We start from the raw sequence: 24,690 nt of genomic DNA, 5'->3' as shown, positions 1-24,690 counted from the left end.
ACACCAGCACAAACCCTGTAGCTGATGTCAGGGCATAGGGCTGCTTCTGAAGGCAGTGATCTTCAGCTGCAAGAAATGTCCCCTTTGTGCTGTGGGCAGTTGGTGCATAGCTTTTAAGATGCCTTTCCTCCTCCCTGGTCCTGCAATTGCATGAAGTCCTCTTTTGCTGTAACTGAGGATCAAGGTAAAAATTCTCTTTTTGTGAATGTATTTCATCAACATGTTTTTATGGGCTGAAGTCATAAAAAACTCTGAATGGGCACCTCTCTTGGTTCACTTTCAGTGAGTCAGGACATTTTCTTAGGAGACAATAAAAGGCCTACGTGGATTCATTCCTGGAATGACTGCTACTTCAGTTTTTTAAAACACAGCTGTGAAATATGATTTTGATGCCATTTATATTAGAACAGCTTTTTGCCAGTGTAAATAGGAAAAAAAACTAGAGGTCTATAACTGTGTTAAGGAAAAATATTTTAGTCATCAATCAAGACCTGATTATGGCCTAACATAGAGTTAGGCTCCTTCTCAAGTGATTTACAAAACACACAAGACAGACTGACTTGAACTTTACGAATGTTTCCACTGAGTCCATCCTCCACTATCCACATTATTTCTGTTTTCAATTGGGCAACCACTTAATCCTGTGAGAGGTTTTACAATACACACAAGGTTGCCTTATATCAAAGCAAAATGCAGGACAATGTAGCACTTTAAAGACTAACAAGATGGTTTATTAGATGATGAGCTTTCGTGGGCCAGACCCACTTCCTCAGATCAAATAGTGGAAGAAAGTAGTCACAACCATATATACCAAAGGATACAATTTAAAAAAAAATGAACAAATATGAAAAGGGCAAATCACATTGCAGAACAGAAGGGGGATGCGGGGGGGTGGGAAGGGGGAGGAAGGAAGGTAAGTGTCTGTGAATTGCTGATATTAAAGGTAGGGAGAGTGGGATGTTTGTGAGTTCACAGACACTTACCTTCCTTCCTCCCCCGCCCCACCCCCCCGCATCCCCCTTCTGTTCTGCAATGTGATTTGTCCTTTTCATATTTGTTCATTTTTTTTAAATTGTATCCTTTGGTATATATGGTTGTGACTACTTTCTTCCACTATTTGATCTGAGGAAGTGGGTCTGGCCCACGAAAGCTCATCATCTAATATACCATCTTGTTAGTCTTTAAAGTGCTACATTGTCCTGCATTTTGCTTCAACTACCCCAGACTAACACGGCTACATTTCTATCATTATATCAAAGGTGAGCAATAATTTTTGACAGGGGGCCACTCCAAGATCTTGGAAAGTGGTCGAGGGACGCACTTTCCATGATATTAATGAAGGAAATGTGGTGTTTTGGATGGAGGTTGAGTGTAGAGAGAGCTTGGGGTGCAAGAGGGAGAATGGAGTCTGGGAGGGAGTTTGAGTGAAGGAAGCAGCTGTGACCTAGGGCAGGGGACTAAAGGGCAGGGTTTTGGGATATGACTTAGGGTAGGAGAGGATTGTGATCTGAGGTAGGAGATTGGGGTCTCACACCTGGGAAGGGGTGTAGGTGCAAGAGGGGGGCAGACGGTTTGGGTATGTTGATTCGGGGACAGAGTTGAAAAATGGAGGAGCTGGGGTGCCAGAGGGAAGCTCTGCCCAGGAGACTTACCAGCCAGCAGTAAAACAAGCCTGCCTGCCGAGCTAACGTTTGAAGATCTTAAAACATTTTCCAGCCAGTCAGCCTGCCCAGCCATGTGCTTATGTGAATAACTGAGTTGAGGAGAGGGGGAGTGGTTCTTCTTGGCTGCCTGTTATTCAAACAGGCAGTTCCCATTGGCTAGTTTCTGGCCAGAAACCGGCCAATGGGATGTGTTGGAGGCGGGGGCAGTTCCTGAAGCTTTCCCCCCTCCCTTCCAGTTTTGAAAGAGAAACCGAGCCTGGCAGCCACATTTCTGAATGGCATGCAGGACAAGCAGGGGAGCTGCCTGGGGGCTTTCTGGTGCCTCTGTGAGCCAGATCCAGCGGCTTGGCGGGCTGGATCCGGCCTGCAGGTCATATTTTCCCCGGGCCTGCACTGGATAGACATAAGGGCTACGTCTACACTGGCACCCTTTTCCGGAAATGCTTAAAACGGAACAGTTTTCCGTTATAAGTATTTCCGGAAAAAGCGTGTCTACATTGGCAGGGTGCTTTTCTGGAAAAGCGTCCGTGGCCAACGTAGATGCGCTTTTCCGGAAAAAAGCCCCGATTGTCATTTTCGCGATCGGGGCTTTTTTGTGGAAAAAACTACACTGGCCTTTTTCAGGAACAGTTTTTCCGGAAAAGGACTTTTGCCCGAACGGGAGCAGCATAGTTTTTCCGGAAAAACACTGACAATTTTACAGTAGATCGTCATTACTTTTCCAGAAAAGCAAGCGGCCAGTGTAGACAGCTCGCAGCTTATTCCGGAAAAGCAGCTGCTTTTCCGGAGTAAGTGGCCCAGTGTAGACACAGCCTTAAAGTTTTTAGCAAAACTATGCTAGTATCGTGCATTCCTGGAGTACAGTCTATTTTTAAATTTGAGAGAGCAGCTTTTAGGTAACATGCACTAAATACTGTTTTATTTAATACATAGAGTTTCAAAACTATCCAGTCTTCTGTTATCAATAATATTAAAGAAATATAAAACATATGATTTATAGTTTCAAAGAGGTTAATGATTATCTTTCAAATGTATTAGACTCAATTTTTACTTAAATGTTGTGTTCTTTTCTTACTGCTTCATGATCTATACTAGGAAGCTTGGATTTCCTTTTTATTATTTAAACAAAAACTGTACAACCTTGCATACATGCTACTGTGCCCAATACTGCCTTATCCTGGCATGATACAGGAGAACTAGTGAAACGAGAGTCAGATTCAAGAAACAAAGATGAGCAGTGCGGGTTTGATTAGACTAGGAAAAAGAGTCAAGGTTAGTCCCTAGTACAGAATCAAGCTATCACGTCAGATTAGCAGAGAGACATCAGATTAGCAGGGAAAGGAAGCAAGAAAAAACTCCGCTTTTAAAAGTTATAATAAAGTCTTCAAGCCACCATTTTACAGCATAAAGAAGCAAATAAGGACAAAGTCTAATTTTTAAATGAAAGTCCTTTGTAAGTCACCTGTATATCACTGCAGCAATGGCTTTTACAAAGCCCAGATCTGTCAACATAAGCAGGGGTGCCATTTCTGGGGGGCACCTCCTCATTTTACATTGGAGGTCTGTTCATAGCACACACAAGAGCACCAGGCACAGCTCTTACCAGCTCCGACACACAGCCAGGTGCCCTGCCTCCAGGAGACAGAGTCCTTTGGTTCCTGCAGTTAGTTACCTCTGCTGTGCTAGTTCACTCACCCCGCCCTCTAGTCTGTCTCCATTAATCAGTAGCTACTCTCTTCCAATGGAATGCAAATATGGGGATTCAAACTGAGTCTGACAGTTTGGAAGATGGGAGACTTGCATGGCTTAGCCCGCTAGGGTAAAACAACAATAGGGATGATGCAAGCAACTTAACCAGCCCAAAGCAAAGAGAAGCAGGGTGGCTCCCTGGGAGGTTCAGGGACCAAGTAGGGAACACAAGGACTGCCAAAGGCGTGGCTAGCAACAGACTTCGATAGGCAATGTGCAATATGCAGGGGGCTCAGCTCCAGGCCCCCCAGAAGTGGCAGGCCTCAGGTAGAAAGGGCAGGGCTAGATGCAGCCAGCTCTCAGCACTTCCTGGGCCACGCCACATGGGGCTCTGGTTGTGGCAGGCAAATATTATTATTGCCTTTTACAGCAATGAGAACTTAGTCACAGCATCTAAACACAGACTAGAACTTTAAATACATATGTACAAACAAAATAATGAGCAAGACTCCATTTTTAACCTCCACTTCAAAATGTAGAGTTTTCTTGGTGTTTGGTTTCAATAAGTCTCCAATGAGAATTGCCACTTAATCACAGAAGTGTTGTGTTTAAGAGCTTTCTGGAAAGTAAAAAGCCTTTAAAGAGAAGAGAAAGAGACTCTCTCTTTCAAAAAATGTCAGTTTCACTCCAGTTTCAAGTCAGTTTCTCTTTTTTTATTATTTTCACTAAGGCAAAGGTGGACAAATACTGGCCTGAAAGTGGGATTCAGTCCACCAGGGTTAGCTCCTGACAGGCCTCCATCGTTATATTTACCTGCATGGCTGCAGATACTGGTGACCAAAGATCCCATTGGTTGCAGATCACAGATCCCAGCCAATGAGAGCTGCGGGAAGCAGTGTCCCGGTCTGTGCAACTTCCCATCATTCCCATTGGCTAGGAATAGTAATCCATGGCCAACAGAAGCTGTGATCGCTGTTCATGGCCAATGGAAGCTGCAGGAAGCAGTGCGTATAGGGACACCACTTCCTGCAGCTCCCATTGGCCATGGACAGCCTCTCCTGTTGTCTGGGAGCTGTGATCACTGGTACTTGCGGCCATGCAAGTAAATATACGGCAGCAGCCTACTAACTCTGGCAAACCGCCACTGTGTTATTGCCCAGCCCTACATTAGAGTAAAACCCACTTAGGTTGATGCAATATAAACTCACAGGGCCATGCCCTAGTAAGATATTTCCAAAAGTTAAATGATCTATTCCAATTTTGAGATTGGAAATATCTTGCCGTTTTATCTCCTGATTGTTCTAAGCTTACGTATAAACATAAATATGGCTTTCATTGGTGTTTGAATGAAATTTTTCTCTCTTCATATAGGAATTAGATACAGTGCTCATGTCAACGAATTTCTAAGATATTAGCTGAAAGAAAGGCCCCAGAGTTTTCAGGTGCCTAAGTAGTTCTGGGGATTATGGTTAAAGCCGCTTCCTCTCCCAGCTTTCCTCCCTTCCCCGCCTCCCCAGCTGGACCAAAATCTGAAATGGGCTAACAAGGTATGCAAACTATACAGAGGTATCTAAGATTACACAGCTATGGCACCATCTGATACAAGAAGCAATAACCAACAACAGGAAATTAACGGAAATCTCAGTTATTCCTGGTAGGTTGTGATTTGCATGTCTATTAACAACCATCATTATAAATAAGTTTGTTTCTATGCCCATTCAGTGCTTTGTGCCTTTCCTGACTGCCCAAGTATTTTCCAGTTAGTGCCAGTTGTGATAACATTTTTTGTATTAAGAACTCATTCCTCACCTGCACCTGGAATCAAATTAAATAATTTACAATAAAAATGAGTAAATACAAATTTTCTTTTGCACCTCTTCCTTCTTTGGATTGTGGAAGTCACCATAAAGGATAAATGGATTGTATTTCAATTTAAAACTTAAATGTAGACTATAAATAAATAATTGGGTAAGAGTCTGCTTGATTAAGAGGCTGGGTGAGAACTGTTAGTCTTGACAGTTTTACTGAAAGGTGGTATAAAAATCTCTGTAGATGTATTTTCTCTGTGACTTTTATAATTAACTAATGTGCGTTAGAATATGAATAGCTGCATATTTAATATCTTAACAAAAGAAATCAGTGAGAATATATCTGACACCCTCTCTAGACCCCACTTTCTATGTCAATCTATAATCTCCAATACCCACCTGTTATTCTGTGCCAGTTCTCCCTCCTGCTCCTTGTCTGACAGGTGTGGAAGGAACTTCTCTTGATCCATTTTTGACAGGTGTAGCAGGCACGTCTCCATTGACACCTTCAACACCACCAACAGACATCAAGCTTTTCCGCTCTTTGGATGTAGATTTGTGCTCCACTTTTGTGACTCTAAATCTGAAACAAGCAATACAAGAACCCACTTAAGATCATTTGTTTTGTTTTTCTTCAGAGATCAGATAATCCATTTTCAAACTGCCAGTGAGGCAAGTGTTATCCCAACTATAGAGATGGAAAACAAGGTATTTTAAATGGGCTTTCCAAGAACACAGAGGGAGTGAAGTCTAAAGTTGGGATTTCCTCTCTCAGATGCTAGTGCTTTGACCATACATACCTCTCTTGTAAAAAGAAACAATAATAAGACAAAACTACACTAATGGTTGAGCAATCATGAATAGCCAAAAAGCAGAAAAAAGAGAAAAGAAAGCACCCAGAAACTAGAGGGGAAACTGCATCTTCTGTATTTGATACTTACTGTGAAGGAGGATCAAGAGAAGGAAGAGGATTTATTTGTAATTCTTGCTCTCTTTTTAGGCAGTTGTGTTACTGAATCCACAGCTTTGGATTTCTATTCATGCTATGAAGAGATTTCTAAAAATTCCATAGCAAAAATTCTAAATCCACCTGGCTCTGAAGCAAAGTACAATTCAATAATGTCCTTGACTACATTGAAAAGAAACATATTAACCATGTTATCCCCCTCTGAAGTGAAATTCACTTAAATTTTCTCCTTATGCATCTTCCATTTCCATCCCCTCAAAAAAAGTGTAAACAGTCTGAGATGTACAATATCACAGGTATCAGGGTCCACATGCTATGCACATGAGCAGATGAGAGAAAGAACCTGAATCCAGGTCTTCTTTCTGTGCTTCCCATGATGGTGAAGGTATTCATCCATAACAAAATATCATATTATGAGGGAAATTTGGGGCTTTAGACTTCTCCAGCTAAGGGGAGAGCAAGAGAATCAGAGAGAAAATATGTCCGCAGACTCAATAATATATCTCAATGTTACTGAAATATGAGGACCCATCAAGAATTTCATGACAATAGCAGATTAGTGCAAGACGCGGGCCTTCAGCCCTCATTTTGTGCCTTTTGGGAGGTGTTATTTTAACCTCTAAACTGAGGAAGGAGACTGAGTAGGATGAGAAGCCTGAGGAGTGGTGACTGTGGCTAGGTGAAGAAAATGAGATGAGGCGCCAGAGATGGGTCAGAGATAGGACTTGGACACAGAGACAGCAAGTTATATGAGCCTATGGTGCCCATGCTCCAGCAATATTCAGGACATGAGGTCCTGTCTTCACCAATATTCAGGGCCAGGTGTCTTCCACTGCTCTGCCTTCTTCCCCCACACACATCTGCCAAGGGTCATTGGCTGAACCCTGGGCAGGAGGCAGCTGCCCCCTACAGCTTCACACTGCATTCCCTCACCAGCTGCTGCTACCAGTAGCAGCAGTGAGCAACCCAACCCCTGTCCACTCCATTCTGCTGGTTCCAGGCATCAACTGTCACCACAGCATCTTAGCACCTTCTAACCACTAGTTGGTCCCAACCCTTCCCTTCTGCCTTGGATGGATCCTTCCCTTTTCATGCAGGAACCTGGAACAGCAGAGGGAGCCCCTTCACTTCCAGCACAGGTGAGTGCCAGGCAGTAGTGTCCATCATCCCTTGCCCATCATCCAGCACTGGTGTCCCCCAGGACTCCACACCCCTTCCATTGCCTTTTTGCCCCTCTCCCAGCACTGGGGGGGTCCTAAAATGCCACCTTCAGGTGAGGCCAGCCCTTATCACCCCTCTGGCTCAGATCCGCCTTACCTTACCCCCAGTGGGGGCTCTTGGGCATTTCAAAGCGCAAGCACCCGCATGGAGCCTGGGGTCAGCAGGGGACTCAGAGTCCCCCGTTGACTCCGGGCTCCATGCTGCACTGCCACTTTGAAATGCCATGTGGCACCCGGGGTCAGCTGGGGACTCCCCAGCTGACTCCAGGCTCCACATGGCATTTCTGCAGAACCCGGAGTCAGCTTTGAAATACCGCACTGGAGCCTGGGATCAGCTGGGGAGTCCCCAGCTGACCCCAGGTTCTGGGGAAATGTCGCAGGGAGCCCAGTATCAGCTAGGGAGTCCCCCGCTGACCCCAGGCTCCACACGGCGCTGCCGCTTTGAAATGCCACCCCAGTGACTAGTCCTTAACATCCTTCGTTTGTACAGCATCTAGAATAATGAGGTCATGGTGAATGACTAGAGCACCAGATTCTAGTGGTAATACAAATTAATAATTAATCATTAAAATTCTTTAGCTTGTCTATATGCTTATCCAAAACCCAATAGAAAAGCATTTAATAAAAAAGAGAATTAGTGTACAAAGTTTGACCTGTACATTCAAACATCTGATGTCCAAGGAAACAGCACAATGTCTCCAAAGTTAATTACCGTCTTGCAATTCAGAAAAATCCATTTGTTGGGTTGTGGTATGAATTGTTATAAAGCATATAACTAATCCAATACTGAAATCAAATGAGAGAACCATGTAAATAAAGCATGAAACAAAGCAAAACAGTCTTACCTTCCCACAGAAAGTACTGTAACTTCTCCTTGTCGGTTTTTTCTTGACTCTTTAGATTTGTTGTTTGGCTTTAAAAGATGCCATCTTTTGTGCCTACAGCGATTACAAACATCCTTCTCTGCTACTCCCCCAATAGTATGCAAGTGATGGCCACGGCAGTTATGTTTTGATGGGGTTTCGCTTGGTGACAAAGGTGAACCTGGACTTTCAGGACTGCCTGGAGTTGTAGGAGACCCAGGGCTATTTTTGAAAACAAATGAAAAAAAAATAACTTTAAATTGCATATAATTGTTCTTCTTAGAAATAAGGTCTCTTTAAATTTAAATAATCATCCCACCTTATTCTCTGATAATATACACTCAGGTTGTATCCAACTTGTGTTAAATTTAGGTTCTTGTTTTTAACAGAAGATAGTTTTTGCTGACTAAAACAATTTAGTCTGATGTAGAAAAGTCAATGATTGATTCCAGCCTTTCTTCCTCTTTTACTGAGAGAAAAGCACCAGTTGGGTTTAAAAATGAAAAAGAAAAAAAAGCAGTTTTGCAAACTCACATACACATCTTCACTTTCTCTTGTGAAAAGAGACAGAGAAGAAAAAAATATTTAGTTTTTAAGTCAACCACGCATTCCTGCATCATCCCACAAGATTATTCTGAAATTGGCCCATATTTGAAAACTAACATCTCTCAAGATTGTAAAGGTATTTGCCTCAAAAAACTGCTCCAAGTAAAACAAAGGGAATGGAACAAAATGAGTAAACCACGCATCTACACACACACAGACTTTGTACTCCTATAATTATATTTATTTTAAAAATAGTATAGTTAAAAATGGAACAATCTTCCTCAGTGTGGATGCAGTTGTACCGGCCTAGAGGTGTTTATATCCATGCTGATATAGTTAAAAATGTTTGATCAGTAGAGTACAGACACAAGCACCTTTATGCCACTATAACTGTGTCTATTCCAGAAGCAGGCAATAACTTGAAGTAGAAACCCTTTGACTAAGCTCCTAAATGACTATTATTCAATGTTATTTAATCTAAAACTATAATGAACATACTTTCAGTTACCATAATAGCATTTAAAGGGTTGCAATTTTACTGAGATTTCAGTTTTAATTAACACAGAATCATTCATAAGGTACATCTTGATATAGCAGAGGAAAATACACACAGTTAAAATAGAAAGGACTTACCTTGCAGGATCACACACACTGTTATCAGCTACCATGGCCTTTAACATATCAGCATTTGCTACAAAAAGCACAAACAGAAATTGTTAAAAGAAATGGGTTGCTGTCCTTGTATAATATAGTAAAAAAGTAAGCAAGCTGAAGACTCTAGTTTTGACTCAGACCCTACTTTGCTTTCAATGCACCTTTGCTATCTCACAACTGAAATAAAGGGCTCTGAATGTAATTCCATCTAGACAGCAGAATTTGCATTATGGAATCTGAAGGCAGGATGCCAAAGGCAACAAGTTAAAATTTGTATGCAAAGATATCCTTGATGAAATATTTTAAGAGTTAGTTAGACAAACACCCATCAGGTTGGTCCACCTGAAAACTTGACTCCCTTATATCTCTGGGATTCAGAAATAACCTGTTTAGATTCAGTTAAAAGTATCTTGATAAAAAGCAGGTGCAATTCTACCAGGTGTACCTATTCCCACAAGTGGAACCAGTTCCAACTTTGGTGTGGTGACAGACAGGTTGATGCAGCCAGTGCTCCATTACTGAGGTTCTACTCAGCATAACCTCTTTCACGTTCTGATATCCAGGGAGATACGCAGCAGAGATGTCCTTGTGGATACACCAGTTCCATAGCTTGATTGCTTATGAACTCAGGTAATGGGACCTGGCACCTCTTGGCCTGTTCATGTAATATATGCAAGTGAGGTTGTCCGTAAATACTCAAACAGTCCAGTTTCTGTGAAGTGGTAGGAAATACTGGCAGGTATTGTGGACTGCCCACTGTTCCAGGAGGTTGATGTGTAAGGTGGACTCGGTGGGTGTCCATCTGCCCTGTAATAGTGTGCTTGAAGAGATGCATTCCCCAGCTAAGGAAGGAAGGAGGCACGGATTATAAGTATCATGATAGGTGGAGGATGAGGAAAAGGGACCCAGGCACAGATGTTGTCAGGGCACATTCATCCACAGCAGAAAGTTCATGACCTGGGTTGGCATGAAAATGAGTTTTTGCATGCTGTGCGTGTGGCTTCTGTATGAAGCCAGACCAGAAGACAACACATTTGCAGCCTCATGTTTTGACCACAAATGTAGTTGCAGCCATACGTCCCAGAAGATGAAGCATGTGCATGTTGGGATTTGGTGGCATGTTTGGGCAATTGAGACTAGTTGGGTTATCACTGCAAATCTGTGAGATGGTAAAAATGCTCTTGCCCACTTGGTATCAAGTGCAATGCCAATGAACTCCAGTGTTTGCACTAGCATTAGTGTGGACTTTTCAAAATTAATAAGGAGGCTCAGTTTTGTAAAGAGAATTGTTGTACTGCAGACTGCTCAGAGCACTTCAGTCTCAGATGGTGCTTTGAAAAGGCAGTCATCTAGGTATGGGAAAATAATGATACCTAGTTTGTGGAAAAGGCTGCAACTACTGCAGTGCTGTGGATAGTTTGAAGTGTCTGTAACAGTAATGAAGATGGGAGATGATGAACCGTAGGAAATGCATCCTGTAGGTCGAGGGCTGAGAACCAATCTTCCTGTTCCAGTGCTGGAATGAATAGGGTGACCGTTGTGAAATGTAGTTTTGACAAATTTGTTGAGATTGGAAAATTCTAGGATGGGGCACCAACTACAAAACTTCTTTTGTACTAGGAAGTGCTGAGAGTAGAAACTGTGTCCTCTGTGTTGGGGAGCATGATAGGGGTGTCTGCCCCACACTGACCCTTTAAGGATTACAGCCCAGCCCTTGGAGAAGGTTGGAGCCATGGAGCCAGCATCTGAGGCAGACACAGCCAATTAGAACCCAGCTGGAGCTGTCTAAATAAGGGCTCCTAAAGGGATGGAGATGGACTCACTCTTGCTCTACCTGTGGAGCAGGAGAGACCTAGCTGCCAAGGAAGCTAGAGGCTTCCTGACTTAGAGCAGGGCTGGAGAAAGGCAGGCAGAGTCGGTGAAGCTCTGGCCAGGAAAGCTCCCAGGCTGCAGGGTCTGAAGCAAGCGAGGTCTGAGGGTTCTAAGGCTGCAGGGAGGCAGCAGGTCCACACCTGCTTGCCAATGATGAGTGGCCATTTCAGACTGCAGTGGCTAGACGAAGACTTTCAGTAGGGTCACTGAGGCAAGGTGGGCATAGGAGTTTGGGTGTTCCCTGAGGGGGAAGACCCCAGAGTGTGGGGAGGAGCACTGTGGTAGAGCAGTACCCAGAAGAGAGGGTGCCATGGTCTAGGAGGGATGTGGGTCCTAACACAAAGTGGTAGCAAACAAAAGCTAACAGCAGACATGACAAAAGGGGCTAATGAGCTGATTCCCTGAGTGACCAGCAGGCAGCACCATGGCAGCGAGTTGCGCCATGTTACAGGGAGAGACTGGTTCTATGGCTCCCAGCTGAAGGAGATGTCTCACCTCTCCTCCCTCCAAGTCGGGTTCATGAGAGGGTTCCCTGAATAGGGAAAGAAAGAGTTACTCACTGTGTGTAGTAACGGTGGTTCTTCGAGATGTGTCCCAGTAGATACTCCACTCTGGGTGCTGGTGCATCCGCGCCGGCGACCGGAGACTTTTCTAGAAGTTTCCACTGCGCACACGCCACAGCGCCCCCTTGTGTCATTGGAATCTGTTAGGCACGCGCACAGCACGGCTCTTCTGTTCCTTCTCTACGGCTACGTCTAGACTGGCATGATTTTCCGGAAATACTTTTAACAGAAAAGGTTTTCCGTAAAACGTATTTCCAGAAAAGAGCGTCTAGATTGGTCCCCGAGTTATCGTTATAACAATGCGCTTTTGTGGAAAAGCGTGTCTAGATTGGTGGCGTACCTTTGCACAAAAGCAGAAGCCCGGAACCATTTTGAAGAGGGCAAAAGGCCACCAGCCCTTTCCGGGGGGCGGGGCTGGAGCTCCGTTCAGACACATGCTTAAAGGGGTCTTGCCGGACAGCCGTTTGTCTCCTGCTCCGTGCGTTTGGACCTCTGGCAGGGACGGACAGCCGTAGCAGGTTTGGTGGTTTCCCTCTGACTTTTGGGGACACCACCCTTTTGCCCCCTACTGCTTTTTCCTGATTTTGCTTTCTTGTGCCCTGCTCTGTCTGCCATGGAGCCGTGGGTGGCCATGTACCTGCTCTGGCCCCTGTCGGCCATTTTCGAGTGCCTGCAGCTGGTGCTCCAGGCCGGTACCCTCGTCTTTCAGGACCAGGAGGCAGAGATCGCCTTTGACTCCCACACCAGGGAGGCCATGGCGTCCCTGTGGCATCAGCACCCTAGGGTGGAGAGGCCACTCTGGAGATTGGACACCAGTACAGACAGGTGGGACCGGCTGGTCCTTGGGCAATGGGATGACCAGCAATGGCTCCTGAATTTCCACATGCGAAAGCGGATGTTCCAGGAGTTGTGCGCCTGGCTCACCCCCGTGCTACAGAGAGCCACCACCCGGCTGCATGCACCCATCCCCATCAACAAGAGGGTCACCATCGCGCTATGGAAGCTGGCCACCCTGGACAGCTACTGCTCAGTGGCACAGCAATTCGGGGTGGGAAGATCCACCGTCGGTGTCATCGTGATGGAGGTAAGTCCCAGGGGGAATGGGGTGCGGGGAGGGTGCTGCACTCCATGCCCAGGGGCAGCCAAGAATCCAGGCTGGGTCACCCAGGGGTTTGGGCCGTCCGTCCCTTTCACAGGCCTGCTGGTGGGTGGGGTAAGGGGGCCCTGGTGTGTGTGTGTGTGTGTGTGTGTGTGTGTGTGCGCGCGCATGCGTGAGAACAGAGGGAATCTCGGGGGGGGGGCCCCAAGGGAGCGCACACTCACCCCTGCCTTATGTGATGTGTTCCCTTGTGTTTCTCTGCACCCTTCTGCAGGTCGTCCACGCCATCAATGATGTCCTGCTACCGAGAGTCATCCGCCTGCGCGACGTGGACGCTACGCTGGCCGGCTTCGCTGCCCTCGGGTTCCCCAACTGTGGGGGAGCCCTGGATGCAACCCACATCCCCGTCCAGGCCCCAGAGTATCGAGCAGCCCATTTCACGAACAGGAAGGGGTACTGCTTGATTGTTCTCCAGGCCCTTGTGGACCACCGGGGCCGCTTCCTGGACGTCTACTCGGGCTGGTCCGGCAGGGCACACAACGCCCGCATCCTCTGCAACTCCAGACTCTTTCGCAGGCTGGAGGCGGGCACCTACTTCCCCCGGCGGGAGTTGACTGTCGGGGATGTGCCTATGCCCATCTGCGTCATCGGGGACATGGCCTACCCCCTGCTGCCCTGGCTAATGCAACCCTACACGGGGCGGCCGTACCAGAACCGGGCCCAGTTCAACGACCACCTCAACCGGGCCCAAAATCAGGTGGAGCTCGCCTTCGGCCGCTTAAAAGCCTGCTTCCGTTGTTTGCTCACCAGTCTCGAGATGGGTGAGCAGAATGCAATGGAGGTACTGGCCGCGTGCTGCGTGCTCCACAACATTGTGGAGCAGAGTGGGGAGGCCTTCTTCCCTGCATGGATGGCAGCCGAGGCACAGACGTTCGAACAGCCCCACACAGTTTAGGCTAGGGTTTAAGGCCACCATCGCCTGTCCGAGCTGTCCCGAAGAACAGGAAGAGGATTCGTGGTTCGTGCGGAAGGCTCCAGTCAGCGTACCCGATTCCAGTCGTCTTCTAGGGATCTCCTGGCTGTTCCTCTCCCAAGGCCCGGAAGGACCAAAGGATTGAGGTTGCAAGCAACACTACAATCGTCCCGTGTCTAGACTATGTCACATATTCTTTTGTGTGCATCTTTTAACCTTTCTTGCTTGTTTGTTATCTATGTTAATATAGTTGTGGTTTAAATTTTACTTAAAAGTGTCAGTATTTATTTATGCACCACAAACCAATGACCACTTAAAGGGACGACTGGTGATAGATACAGAATTTGGTGTCTGCATTTTGTAATCCTCTTAAATTTAGTTGGCTAATTGGCATCTCAAATAATTTATTACAGTTACCTCGAGTAACACAATAACCAACACAGTTTTGTTTTCAACTGAAAAATTGTCTATTTTTATTTACAAGGGAGAGGAGGAGGAGGAAGAGGAGGAGGAGACCTTCAACTGGGACGGGGAGGGGGAGGAGACCTTCAACTGGGACGGGGAGAGGGAGGAGCTACTCCTGGGAGGGGTGGCACCTGCGAGCGCTCCTGTGGGGACGGACCTGGACATGCGAGGCAGGCCACATCGGGGCAGGCTGCATGGGAAGGTGGGCAGGAGGAAGGGGCATTGGAGGGGCAACAGGAGGAGGCCAGGGACATGTGTGGCCACAGTGGGGACTTCCCTCAGGGAGCCAGCCAAGGCACCGGGAGCAGGCAAGGGGCTCGGTGGGGGTCACATTCACAAGGCTGTGATGCTGCGGTTTACCCAAAAGCAGCTGGCTGTGCCTCACAGCCAGACATGGGACAGTGTGCCGTTCTCCGTGCTGCACCCTTGGCGGAGGTGCGGGCTCTGGGCTGAGTCCCTGGGGCCCTGGCTGGTTCCAGCTGGCATCCACCCTTCCCCCTGGTCCCGCCGAATGCATGTGAGCAACACGATCCCAGGCGTGCCCTGCAGCTGCCTGCCGCGGCCACGTGCCACTCGGTCACCAGGCTGCACGTGGTTGCATGTTCTGCTTGCTGCCTAATGCTACATAGCGTGCAGCTCACGTCGCCTGAGTGACATGCTATCTCCCTCCCCACTCCGGGCGCCTGGATCCCCTCCTTCTCCCCGTCCTTGTGAGTGCAAAGTGCAAGACTCACCAGTGGATCATTCCCCGGCCTCGGAGGGGCTGCTGGAGGTGGCATGCTGGGTGGCGATGCTGGCCTCCTCCTCCGAATCAGTGCTGTCTCCTTCCCCTGCCTCGGTGGTCCAGGTGACGGGGGGGCGCACGCAGGTGTCGACCGGCACATCCGGGATTGGCTGGCCGAGGATGGCGTGCAGCCGGTCATAGTGGGAGCAGGTGTCTGGTCCTGCCCCCCTGCCCTTGCTGGCCCACACGTAGCCCAGGCGCAGCTCTTTAACTTTAGCCCGGACCTGTTCAAGGTTCCGGGCTGGATGTCCCTGCTGGGCTAGCGCCTGGGCCATGCGACCGAAGATGTCAGCATTGCAGCGCCAGGACCTGGTGTCGTGAAGGCCCTCCAGCTCCCTGGGGGACCACGAGGGAGCCCGTCGTTTGCGGCCCTTGGGGGCCTCCTGCACTGGGGATGCAGGTGGCTCAGTGCCTGGAGCTGCCATGGCTGGCTCAGATGTGGCTGCTGGGCAGGGCAGGGGGGCCGTGGCAGACCTCAGGCTGGAGGTCTGAGGCATGCTCCTGCCACGTGCGCTCAGCAGCCTGCAACTGCTTTAAGAGCTCGGGTTACCAGGAAGTCCAGGGCTCCTACGGGGTCTCCCGGCGTCCAAACCGCTTTTTTACGTTTAGCCTGCTTTTGCACAAAAGTCTTAGCTAGCTGTCTACACTGGCCCTTTTGCACAACAGTTTTTCGCAAAAAGGACTTTTGCCCGAATGGGAGTGGCAAAGCTTTTCCGGAAAAAGCACTGATTTCACACAGTAGAACATCAGTGCTTTTGCGGAAAATCAAGGGGCCAGTGTAGACAGCTGGAAAGTTTTTCCGGAAAAGCGGCTGATTTTCCAGACAAACTTGCCAGTCTAGATATAGCCTACCTGTTGGCGCATAAGGCTCCAATGCAGGGGAAGGAGGGAGGGTAGTGGAGCACCCACAGGGACACATCTCGAAGAACCACCATTACTGCACAAGGTGAGTAACTCTTTCTTCTCCTTCAAGTGATCCCAGTGGGTGCTCCACTCCAAGTGACTACAGAGCAGTTGTTGGCTCGCGGAGGTGGGTTTGGAGCTGTGTGGTAGTCACTGTGGATAGTACTGCATGTCCCACCGCCATGGAAGATGCAATCAAAGAGGAGAGAGCGTAATGTTGCACAAATGTGCGATCAGATGACCAGGTGGCAGTGTTGAAGATGTCTTGAAGAGAAACGTTGCTAAGAAAGGCAGTTGTGGAAGACATCCCTCTGGTGGAATGAGCTGTGATGGTTTCAGGTAAGTCTTTGTCATATAATGCATAACATGTTCAAATACAGGAGATGATCCATTTCAAAATCCTCTGAGATGAAACTGCTTGACCTTTGGATCGTTCAGTGTAGGACAAAAACAGCCTAGGGGAGACTTGCCAGGTTCTGGTTAGGTCCACATAAAACACCAATGCTCTATGGATGTCGAGAGTGTGCCATGTGACCCGAGCTGGATCGGCATGCGACTTAGGAAAAAAGGCAGGTAAGTGTATGGGTTCATTGACGTGGAAGGGAGAAGGGACTTTGAGGAGGAACTTCGGGTGGGGTTGGAGTATCACTCTGTCCTTCCTGAACACCGTGTATGGGGGTTCAGCCATCAAGGCAGCAAGTTCCCTCACCCTCCTATTGGAGGTTATCACGACCAGGAAGGACACCTTCGTGGAAAGATGAGACCAAGAGCAGGAGGCTCGAGGATCAAACGGTGGCTCTCTCAGGCTTTTTAGAACATGGTTCAGATCTCAGACAGGGACCGGAGTGCGGACGGGTGGGAAAGTGTTTTTCAGGCCCTTAAAGAACTGTTTTGTTATTGGCGCAGTGGAAACTGCTAGAAAAGTCTCCGGTCACCGGTGCGAGGATGCACCAGCACCCAGAGAGGAGCACCCACGGGGACCACTCAAAGGAGAAGGGAAGTTCTTCTTCACACAGCACACAGTCAACCTGTGGAACTCCTTGCTTGAGGAGGTTGTGAAGGCTCGGACTATAACAGGGTTTAAAAGAGAAGTAGATAAATTCATGGAGATTAAGTTCATTAATGGCTATTAGCCACTATGGGTAAGGAATGGTGTCCTTAGACACTGTTTGTCAGAGGGTGGAAATGGATGGCAGGAGACAGATCACTTGATTATTACCTATTTGAGTCACTCTGGGGCACCTGGTATTGGCTACTGTCGGCAGACAGGATACTGGGCTGGATGGACCTTTGGTCTGACCCAGTATAGCTGTTCTTATGTTCTTATGAAGGAGGTTAGCAGGATAGTACAGTTAGGAAAGGAGATAGAGATACCTATTTTCAGGACCCATCTGTCTGCATCCAAGATGGTAAAAATGGATCTAGACATTTGCCAAACAGCTGGCATGTAGATGGCATTACAGAAAGGATGCTTACAAAAGGGAGTTTGGGACAGAGTCCCTTGTGTAGGAAACTGACTGCATCCGTTGGTAAGCTGATGATAACGGCATTGGTTGTCAAACTGCTGATGTGGATGGTATGGCTGAGGGTGAGACTATGGAGGGAACTGATATTTTCCCAATCTTCACTTTGGCTGTGGTACATATACACCAAGGGATTTTATAGTGACTTGGGAATCTTTCAGTGAGCGTAAAGAATTGTCAGAGTTCAGAAAAGAGATTTTGTTCCTCAAATGAGAGCTCCTCCACCATATTTTACACTTCCTTAGGGAATCCTGAAAGGTGCCATCACAATATATATCACAATACTAGTGCAGTAGCAAACAATTGGGCAGCTATGTCAGCTGAGTCCATGAGTGTATCAGAAAGATGAAAACTCTATAAAGCTACATAATAAAAAGCTACATAATATCCAGATGCATCACAAAGAGCCATATCTTTTATGAAGAACATTGTACACATATTTTAAACTGTACCTTCATTTTTCATAATGATGTTGACGATTCGCCCCACAGTATCGTTATTGTCATTTATGCTTTCATTCATTTCTATGGGGAAAAATAGTAACATGTAGTCAATATTACAGCTTCTTAGAAATGTATTTCATATGGTAAACATCTCACTGAATGAAACGTAAGTACTGTATTATATCACTATCTTATTAAAATAAACTTTATATGAATTTTAGTAACAATCCCAAAGACAGGTCCTGCAGCCGTTATTCAAACTAGGGATGTAATAGTGTAGTTGATTAACCAATTTACTGATCAGCAAAAGCTTATAGGTTAATGCTATAGACTACACATATTTCCCCCTCCTCTCCGCCAGTAAATTTTTTAGCAGTCTGGCCAGCAGCCCAGCTTAATCCCATCTTGCACTAGGTCTGGTACCTACCCCTGCTGTGGATCTGCTGTGTATCAAGAGCCAGCCAGGCAACCCGTCTTAGTTCTGGCTCATGCCAGGTCTGGGACTTATCACCGCTGTGGCTCTGCATCTGAAGTGTATTAGGAGCCAAGCAGGCAGGCAGCCTGGTTCAGTTCCAGCACGCACCAGAGCTAGGAGCTCAGACCCTACCCTGGACAGAGACTGCAGCCACCCCATGCAGCTGCTTCTGTATGAGAGGCAGCAGTGCAAGGTGACAGGCAGTTGGTCCATGAGGGGAGCTGGTTTTTAAACTGCCTCCCTTTGAGGACCAGCTCCCACCTGGCACCCCATACTGTTTGCTCTGATACAGTGGCAGCAGCACAGAGTAGCAGGGAGCTCCTTGGGAGTGGGGCTGGAGCGCACTGGCTGCCAGCCCCACCCCCGGGGACTATAGAATCATCACATAACCAATAAAAATCATGAGGTTAATTAACTATTAAATTAACCTATATTTAACATCCCTAATTTAGACAAGATCCCCTCACTAAAGACATCAGGACTGAGTTCTTACTTTCCATATATGTTATGTTTTTTATCTAATACTCCTTGAAAACTCAAAATTTTCATAGAATTGAAAAATCAAATTTTTATAATTTACATCCTTTCCACCTCAATTTTAAGAGAGCAAAAGGAATATACATTCCAGCCCCCACCAGCTTCTCCATGGCCTGAGCTGTCACCTGGTGAAGGTAGGAAGGTGGAGCGGGTTCTCCAGTGGCCTAGTGGACAAGGCTTCAGCTTCAGGAGCATGGGGTCTGGAGATGAAGGTACTATGTATGAAATGCCTCACTCTTGACTAGTAGCAAATTAATGAGTTGCACACAGAAGCTTGTACTGCTATACTGTTCACCACAATAGACTACAGTATCTATAGTGTCCATGCAAGCTAATTAACTAAGTCTGTTAATTCAGTGCCTTTCACTACCACTAGGAGGAATCAAGGCATCAAGTACTACCAGCCATAAGCATTCAAAAATCCTAAAATCATGAGATCATCTTCAATATTAAAGATTTTATAAAAATACTAAATTTTAGACTTCTGTTTCCCTTCTGGTGTTTAAAACTTAAAATTATCATTCTCAAGCTTTTCCACACAACATAAGGATAGAAACTATTTAATAGAGAATATGATAACATATGAAGAGGGATCATTCCAGATTAGTAACATACGGCATAAAAATTAACAGGAAGAGATGTTACTTACCTATCTTTTCTCCAAGTTTTTCCTCTTCAATTTTTTGCTCAGCCTCTGTTGTACACCGATACCCTTTTTTCTTAAGCACATGACAGATGAGGATTCCCAAAAGGCCCATAATGAAAAAGACAGGAACCAATCCATAAGCAATATATTCTGGATGCATACCACCTTCTGTGTGATTGACAGTCTGATGTCTAGTATTTTCTAAACCATGGCTTGCCAAAATATTAGGAAAATCTTGATTTCCTATGAAAAATAAAATACATGGTTATGAAGCACAGTTCTAGATACCTTTACTTTACATTTTCAAGCAGCTCTGACTTTAGGCTTTCAAAGAATTTGGTGACTTATGAGCCTGATCCCAAGACCACTGAAGGGGAGTCTTTTCACTGATAGAACCAGGTCCACTGATGAACTAATCCTATAAAAGTAGATATTCTCTGAGTTATAGATAATGAAATGAGCATAAAAGGTGAAGCAACTTGCTTAAGGACACAGAAGTTTAGTGGCAGAGCCGGGAGCAAGAGTCAAGAATTTATCCCAGTAGGCTCCAGCTCTATCCACTAGGCAGCATTCTTTTCACAAACATTCATTATATTTCAAATTCAGGGAGGGAAATGACAAACTTTCTTTTAATATTATTAAAAGAAAGATAATTTCAGTACTAATCTTTAAAGATGTCATAAATTTCATTTTGTTTAGCTCAGACACAGAATTTAAGACCGAAAATCATTAATATTAAGATCGCACCAAGTAGCAATGAGAAACTGATTAGGGCCATCACCATATACATTTTAACTATACTTTCTGTACTATGTACTATCATAGATCATTACAACAGTTCATTGAATTGGAAACATAGCTTTATACTACTGTTATGATTATGCCTCTAAGGGCATGTCTACAAAAGGAAATCATTTTAAAATAAACTTATTTCAAAATAATAACTCTCAAAATAATAATTTTGAAATAGCATGTCAACACTACAAGGCAGCATTGAAAGATCACAGAATTATTTTGAATACTGTGTCCACACTGATTGGAGCCTGCATCGGAATTAAAGCCCACAGAAACACCCTGGGGAAGGCACCAGAGGGGCAGACACTTCCTGTGGCTGCATCCTGAGGCTAGCTGAGTGAGGAGCTTACAGGGGCTCCTCTCTAGAGCTCCGTCTCACATACCACTCCTCCATTGCCTATCGCCTTGCTCACAGTGTGTGCTCTGTTTGACTTTACAGATGCCACAGCACTTTCAGCATGGAGCTGGAGCTGCTGCAAAGCAGTGCCAGGTTCAGGGGCCTCATACTGCACCTCATGGGCACAGTTCATCCATGCTGCCCACATGTTGCTTCAGCACAACACCAAACAGCCCAAACCGGAGGACCTCTTCACCCAGGTCCTGGCACTCCTACTGCTGAAAATGGCCCTTAATCCCCTGCACTCTGTGGAATGCTGCTTCTGGCAGGGAGAGACCCATTCCGACTGGTGGGACTGCATTGTCCTGCAGCAATGGGAAGACCAGCTGTGGCTCCAGAACTTCCATATGTGGAAGGCCACCTTCCTGGAGCTCTGAGTGGCTCACCCCTGACCTCAGATGACAGGACACTCGTCTGCAACCCGCCATCCCCCTGCAGAAACGCATCACCATCACATTCTGGAAGCTCGCCATGACAGATAGCTACTTCTCAGGAATCAGTTTGGCATGGGGAAATCCACGGTCATGGCCTGCAGGTAATCAAGTCTATCAATAACATCTTGCTGCAGAGGGTCATCACTCTGGGGAACACTGACACCACTGTGGCAGGCCCTCAACTGCGGAGGGGCCATAGACAGCACTCATATCCCCATTCTGACCCCCCGAGCACTGTGCCTCGGACAATATCAACAGGAAGGGATACTTCTCTATGGTGCTGCAGGCCCTGGTGAACCACAAGGGACAATTCGTGGGCATTAATGTCGGCTGGTCGGGGAAGGCGCATGATGCCCACGTCTTCTAGAACTTCTGCCTGTCCCAGAAGATGCACGCTGGCACTTTCTTCCCCGTCCGCACCATTAGAGTCGGGGACATGGACATTCCAATCTGCATCCTGGGCAATGCAGCCTATCTCTTGCTCACCCGGGCTGATGAAGCCCTACATGGGTAGCTTGGACCTCATCAAGGGGAACTTCAATACCAGGCTGAGCAGGTGCCACATGGTTTTGGAGTGTGCTTTTGGCAGCCTAAAGAGGAGGTTCAGGAGTCTCCTCACCCACCTGGACATGAGCAAGCGCAACATTCCCTATGTGGTGGCGGTATGCTGTGTGCACCACAACCTCTGAGAGAGCAAGAGGAAGACTTTCCTGCCAGGGTGGGGGCGAGAGGCTGAATGGCTGGCCAGGGCTTACGAGCAGCCGGACACCAGTGCCATTCAATGAGCACCTGAAGGGGCTGTGCTCATCCAGGAGGCCTTGAGGGAGAGTTTCAGCCAAGGCCACCTGTGAGACTCTTCCCCTGGGCCTTTTTACAAGGAGTCCCTGCATTGCCCCTGTGTGCCTTAACTCCTCCATCCCTACCTTCCCCTGCTCTCCCTTCTCACCTTCTCCTTTCCCCTGCTGAACAAATAAAAAAGCCTTTAAGAAAAACAACTCTGCTTGTTTATTAGTGGTATATACAACAGGGGAGGGACTGGGTAAAGAAACTGGAAAGGAGGAGGAGGTTGTGGAGGGGGCTCAGGGATGTGGCTGAGACTGGCACTTGCCTCAAGTAGCTTGGGAGGCTTTGGCTGACCAAGAGAGGTCCCACCGCCACATGTTCTGGGGCCCCGGTGGCCCCTGAGGGGGGCTAAGAGGGGAAGCCAAGGGAGAGGCGGGAAAGTTGGGGGGAGTAGGGCGGAGCAGTGTTCCCTCTAAGATTTTCCATCCATGAGCAGAGTAAGTTTTGTCTTGTGCACCAATATTGAGGTCATGTGTGCTTGTTTGGATGGGTGCCACCAAACAGGGAATGTTGCGCTTGCTCATGTCCAGGTGGGGGAGGAGACTCCTGAACCTCCACTTTAGGCAGGTGAAAGCACCATGAATGTGTTATTTGTCAGCAGCCTTACTCGCTGTTTTCTTCTTTCCACTCCCACTCCAAATCAGCATGAATCTGAGCAAGCTCCAGGCCACTGTAGCCCTGCACTGTAGCCCTGATATTCTTCCTGTCCATTCAAAACCACTATATACATCTCCCATCATCATTTCCCCCTTGATTTCCCTGTACCTTTCCAGCTCAACCCTGTGTTCCCCAATCGTTGTCTGACCCAGTCACCACATGTACCCTTCTCTCCTCACCATGACTCCAGCTCCAGCCGCAGCGCACACAGCTGGCTGGAGATGACAGAAGTGTCCAGAAACAAAAATTGTGGCACAACATTCATTTCCATATTTATTTTACTAAGTTGTTATATCAAAATCCCTTAGCACTGGAGTCAGTGGTGTTGGATACAGCCCAGAGATTAAAACCTGATCAGGTGATACATTTACATTTTCTTCTGAGAGTGACTCCTTTCTACACCAGATGTGTATTTTATTTAGAGGCAAATACATTGTTGCCTTTCTACTTGCCACCTTCACGGGCAACATGAAGTCACTCTCAGTGCATGGTCCCTCTCCAAGCCCACATGGCCTCATGCTGGTGCACCAACTGGTCCCAGATGGCCTTCTGCTGCTCCCTGTCAGCCTGGCGCTCCTTTCAGTAGGCAGCCCACTCCTGGTGCTCCTCATCCAGCCCCCAGATGAGGGACTGGAGGCAGGCCATTCCGCAGCAGGTATTCCCAGGTTTGCTTCCTCCATCAGCTCCTCCATCCACTCAGGAAAATGGCGTAGGAGATGGTGGATGCGGCACGCTCACAGCTAGTCCAGCAGTGAAGAAAAGTTACAAGGGCAGTCATCCCAGGAGACACTGTACATGAAGCCTAGCCCTAATCTCTGCACCGACACCGAAGGTCTCAGTTCAGACGATGGCAGAACGGGGTGGCTCAGCTACCTTCTGTGTAGAAGAGCAGCTCCTGACTAGTGGGCATGGTGGCTTGACTGGCCTACTCCTCCTCAAACCCACCCTTTCGGAGGCTGATGCTGGGCATCTCCTGGCCAGACTCACCAACGGGTGGGGAAAGTGACTTGCCCCCCCTCCAAGGAGTTGATCGTAATAGTGACACATGAGGAGCCGCCCGAGTATCCACACTGCTCTCTGGCCTTGTTGCGGGCCTGCTGGAGCTCTTATTTTCATGCACACCTGGTTGAGGGATAGGCTGGTGGCCATCTGGCAATTGACATTGGCATTCTTTCTCCTGGTGCGGAGATCCTGGAGGTTAGTCTCCTCCCGCCAGACCTCGATGAGGTCCAGGATCTCTGCACCAGTCCAGGCTGCTGCCCTGTTTTGTCAGTGGCCAGGGGCAGCCAACGGTGCTGCAGGAGTTCCGGCAGCTGTGGGAGGCACAGAGGGAGCATTGGGGTCTGACATGTGATGGATGCTGTGTGGCATGATGCTCAACACCCACCAGCAGCCACACTATATTTTTTCCATGGATGCACCAGCCCTGGAACGCCCACAGAGTTGGTGCCTAAGTTTTGCACAGACGCTTGTAATGGGAAAAAAATATATCACCAAATTGAGGAGAGGAAACATGCTAGTTCTTCTTATATTGGGGTGCTGAAAGACAAAGATGCTTTTATAGCTGAAATAAAATTTTATTTCATCTATCACGTTTTACTCTTCTCCTTAATTCTTACCTCATACTGATCAACAAGGTGAAAATTATTTTAACTGTATTTCAATATCATTACTTAAAAGTTAGATTTCTATTGATATTTCCTCCCCTAAATAATGGCACACTGAAAAAAGTTTACATCCATTATTTGCTTATACCAAATGAAGATTTTATGAAGATTTCATCTAATCTGCTCTCTGTACCTTACGGAATACAGACTGTGCTAAATGGTTTAGGAAATCTGGTTGTCCTATATGCACAGCAGCTCTTAAA

General features: G+C 47.0%; 1 protein-coding gene across 9 annotated transcripts in view; it reads right to left on the bottom strand.

Moving 5' to 3' along the window:
- The window catches only part of RELL1 (RELT like 1), a 47,043-nt gene that overhangs the window by 7,378 nt on the left and 14,975 nt on the right, over positions 1-24,690 (bottom strand). For all 9 annotated transcript variants that reach the window (XR_012904330.1, XR_012904329.1, XR_012904331.1 and 6 more), the window contains exons 2-6: positions 19,698-19,937; positions 18,046-18,117; positions 9,391-9,448; positions 8,194-8,433; positions 5,561-5,744 (exon numbers count right to left, since the gene is read on the bottom strand). Coding sequence is in view for 3 of the 9 variants with exons in the window: in XM_075930591.1 (XP_075786706.1) it covers positions 5,564-5,744; positions 8,194-8,433; positions 9,391-9,448; positions 18,046-18,117; positions 19,698-19,937 (791 nt within the window). In the remaining 6 variants the exon portion in view is untranslated. The remainder of the gene's footprint in view (positions 1-5,560; positions 5,745-8,193; positions 8,434-9,390; positions 9,449-18,045; positions 18,118-19,697; positions 19,938-24,690) is intronic.

Source organism: Pelodiscus sinensis, chromosome 5 (genome assembly GCF_049634645.1).
Source record: "Pelodiscus sinensis isolate JC-2024 chromosome 5, ASM4963464v1, whole genome shotgun sequence".
NCBI classification, from domain to species: domain Eukaryota; kingdom Metazoa; phylum Chordata; order Testudines; family Trionychidae; genus Pelodiscus; species Pelodiscus sinensis.
This window is presented reverse-complemented; position numbering and strand designations above follow the sequence as displayed.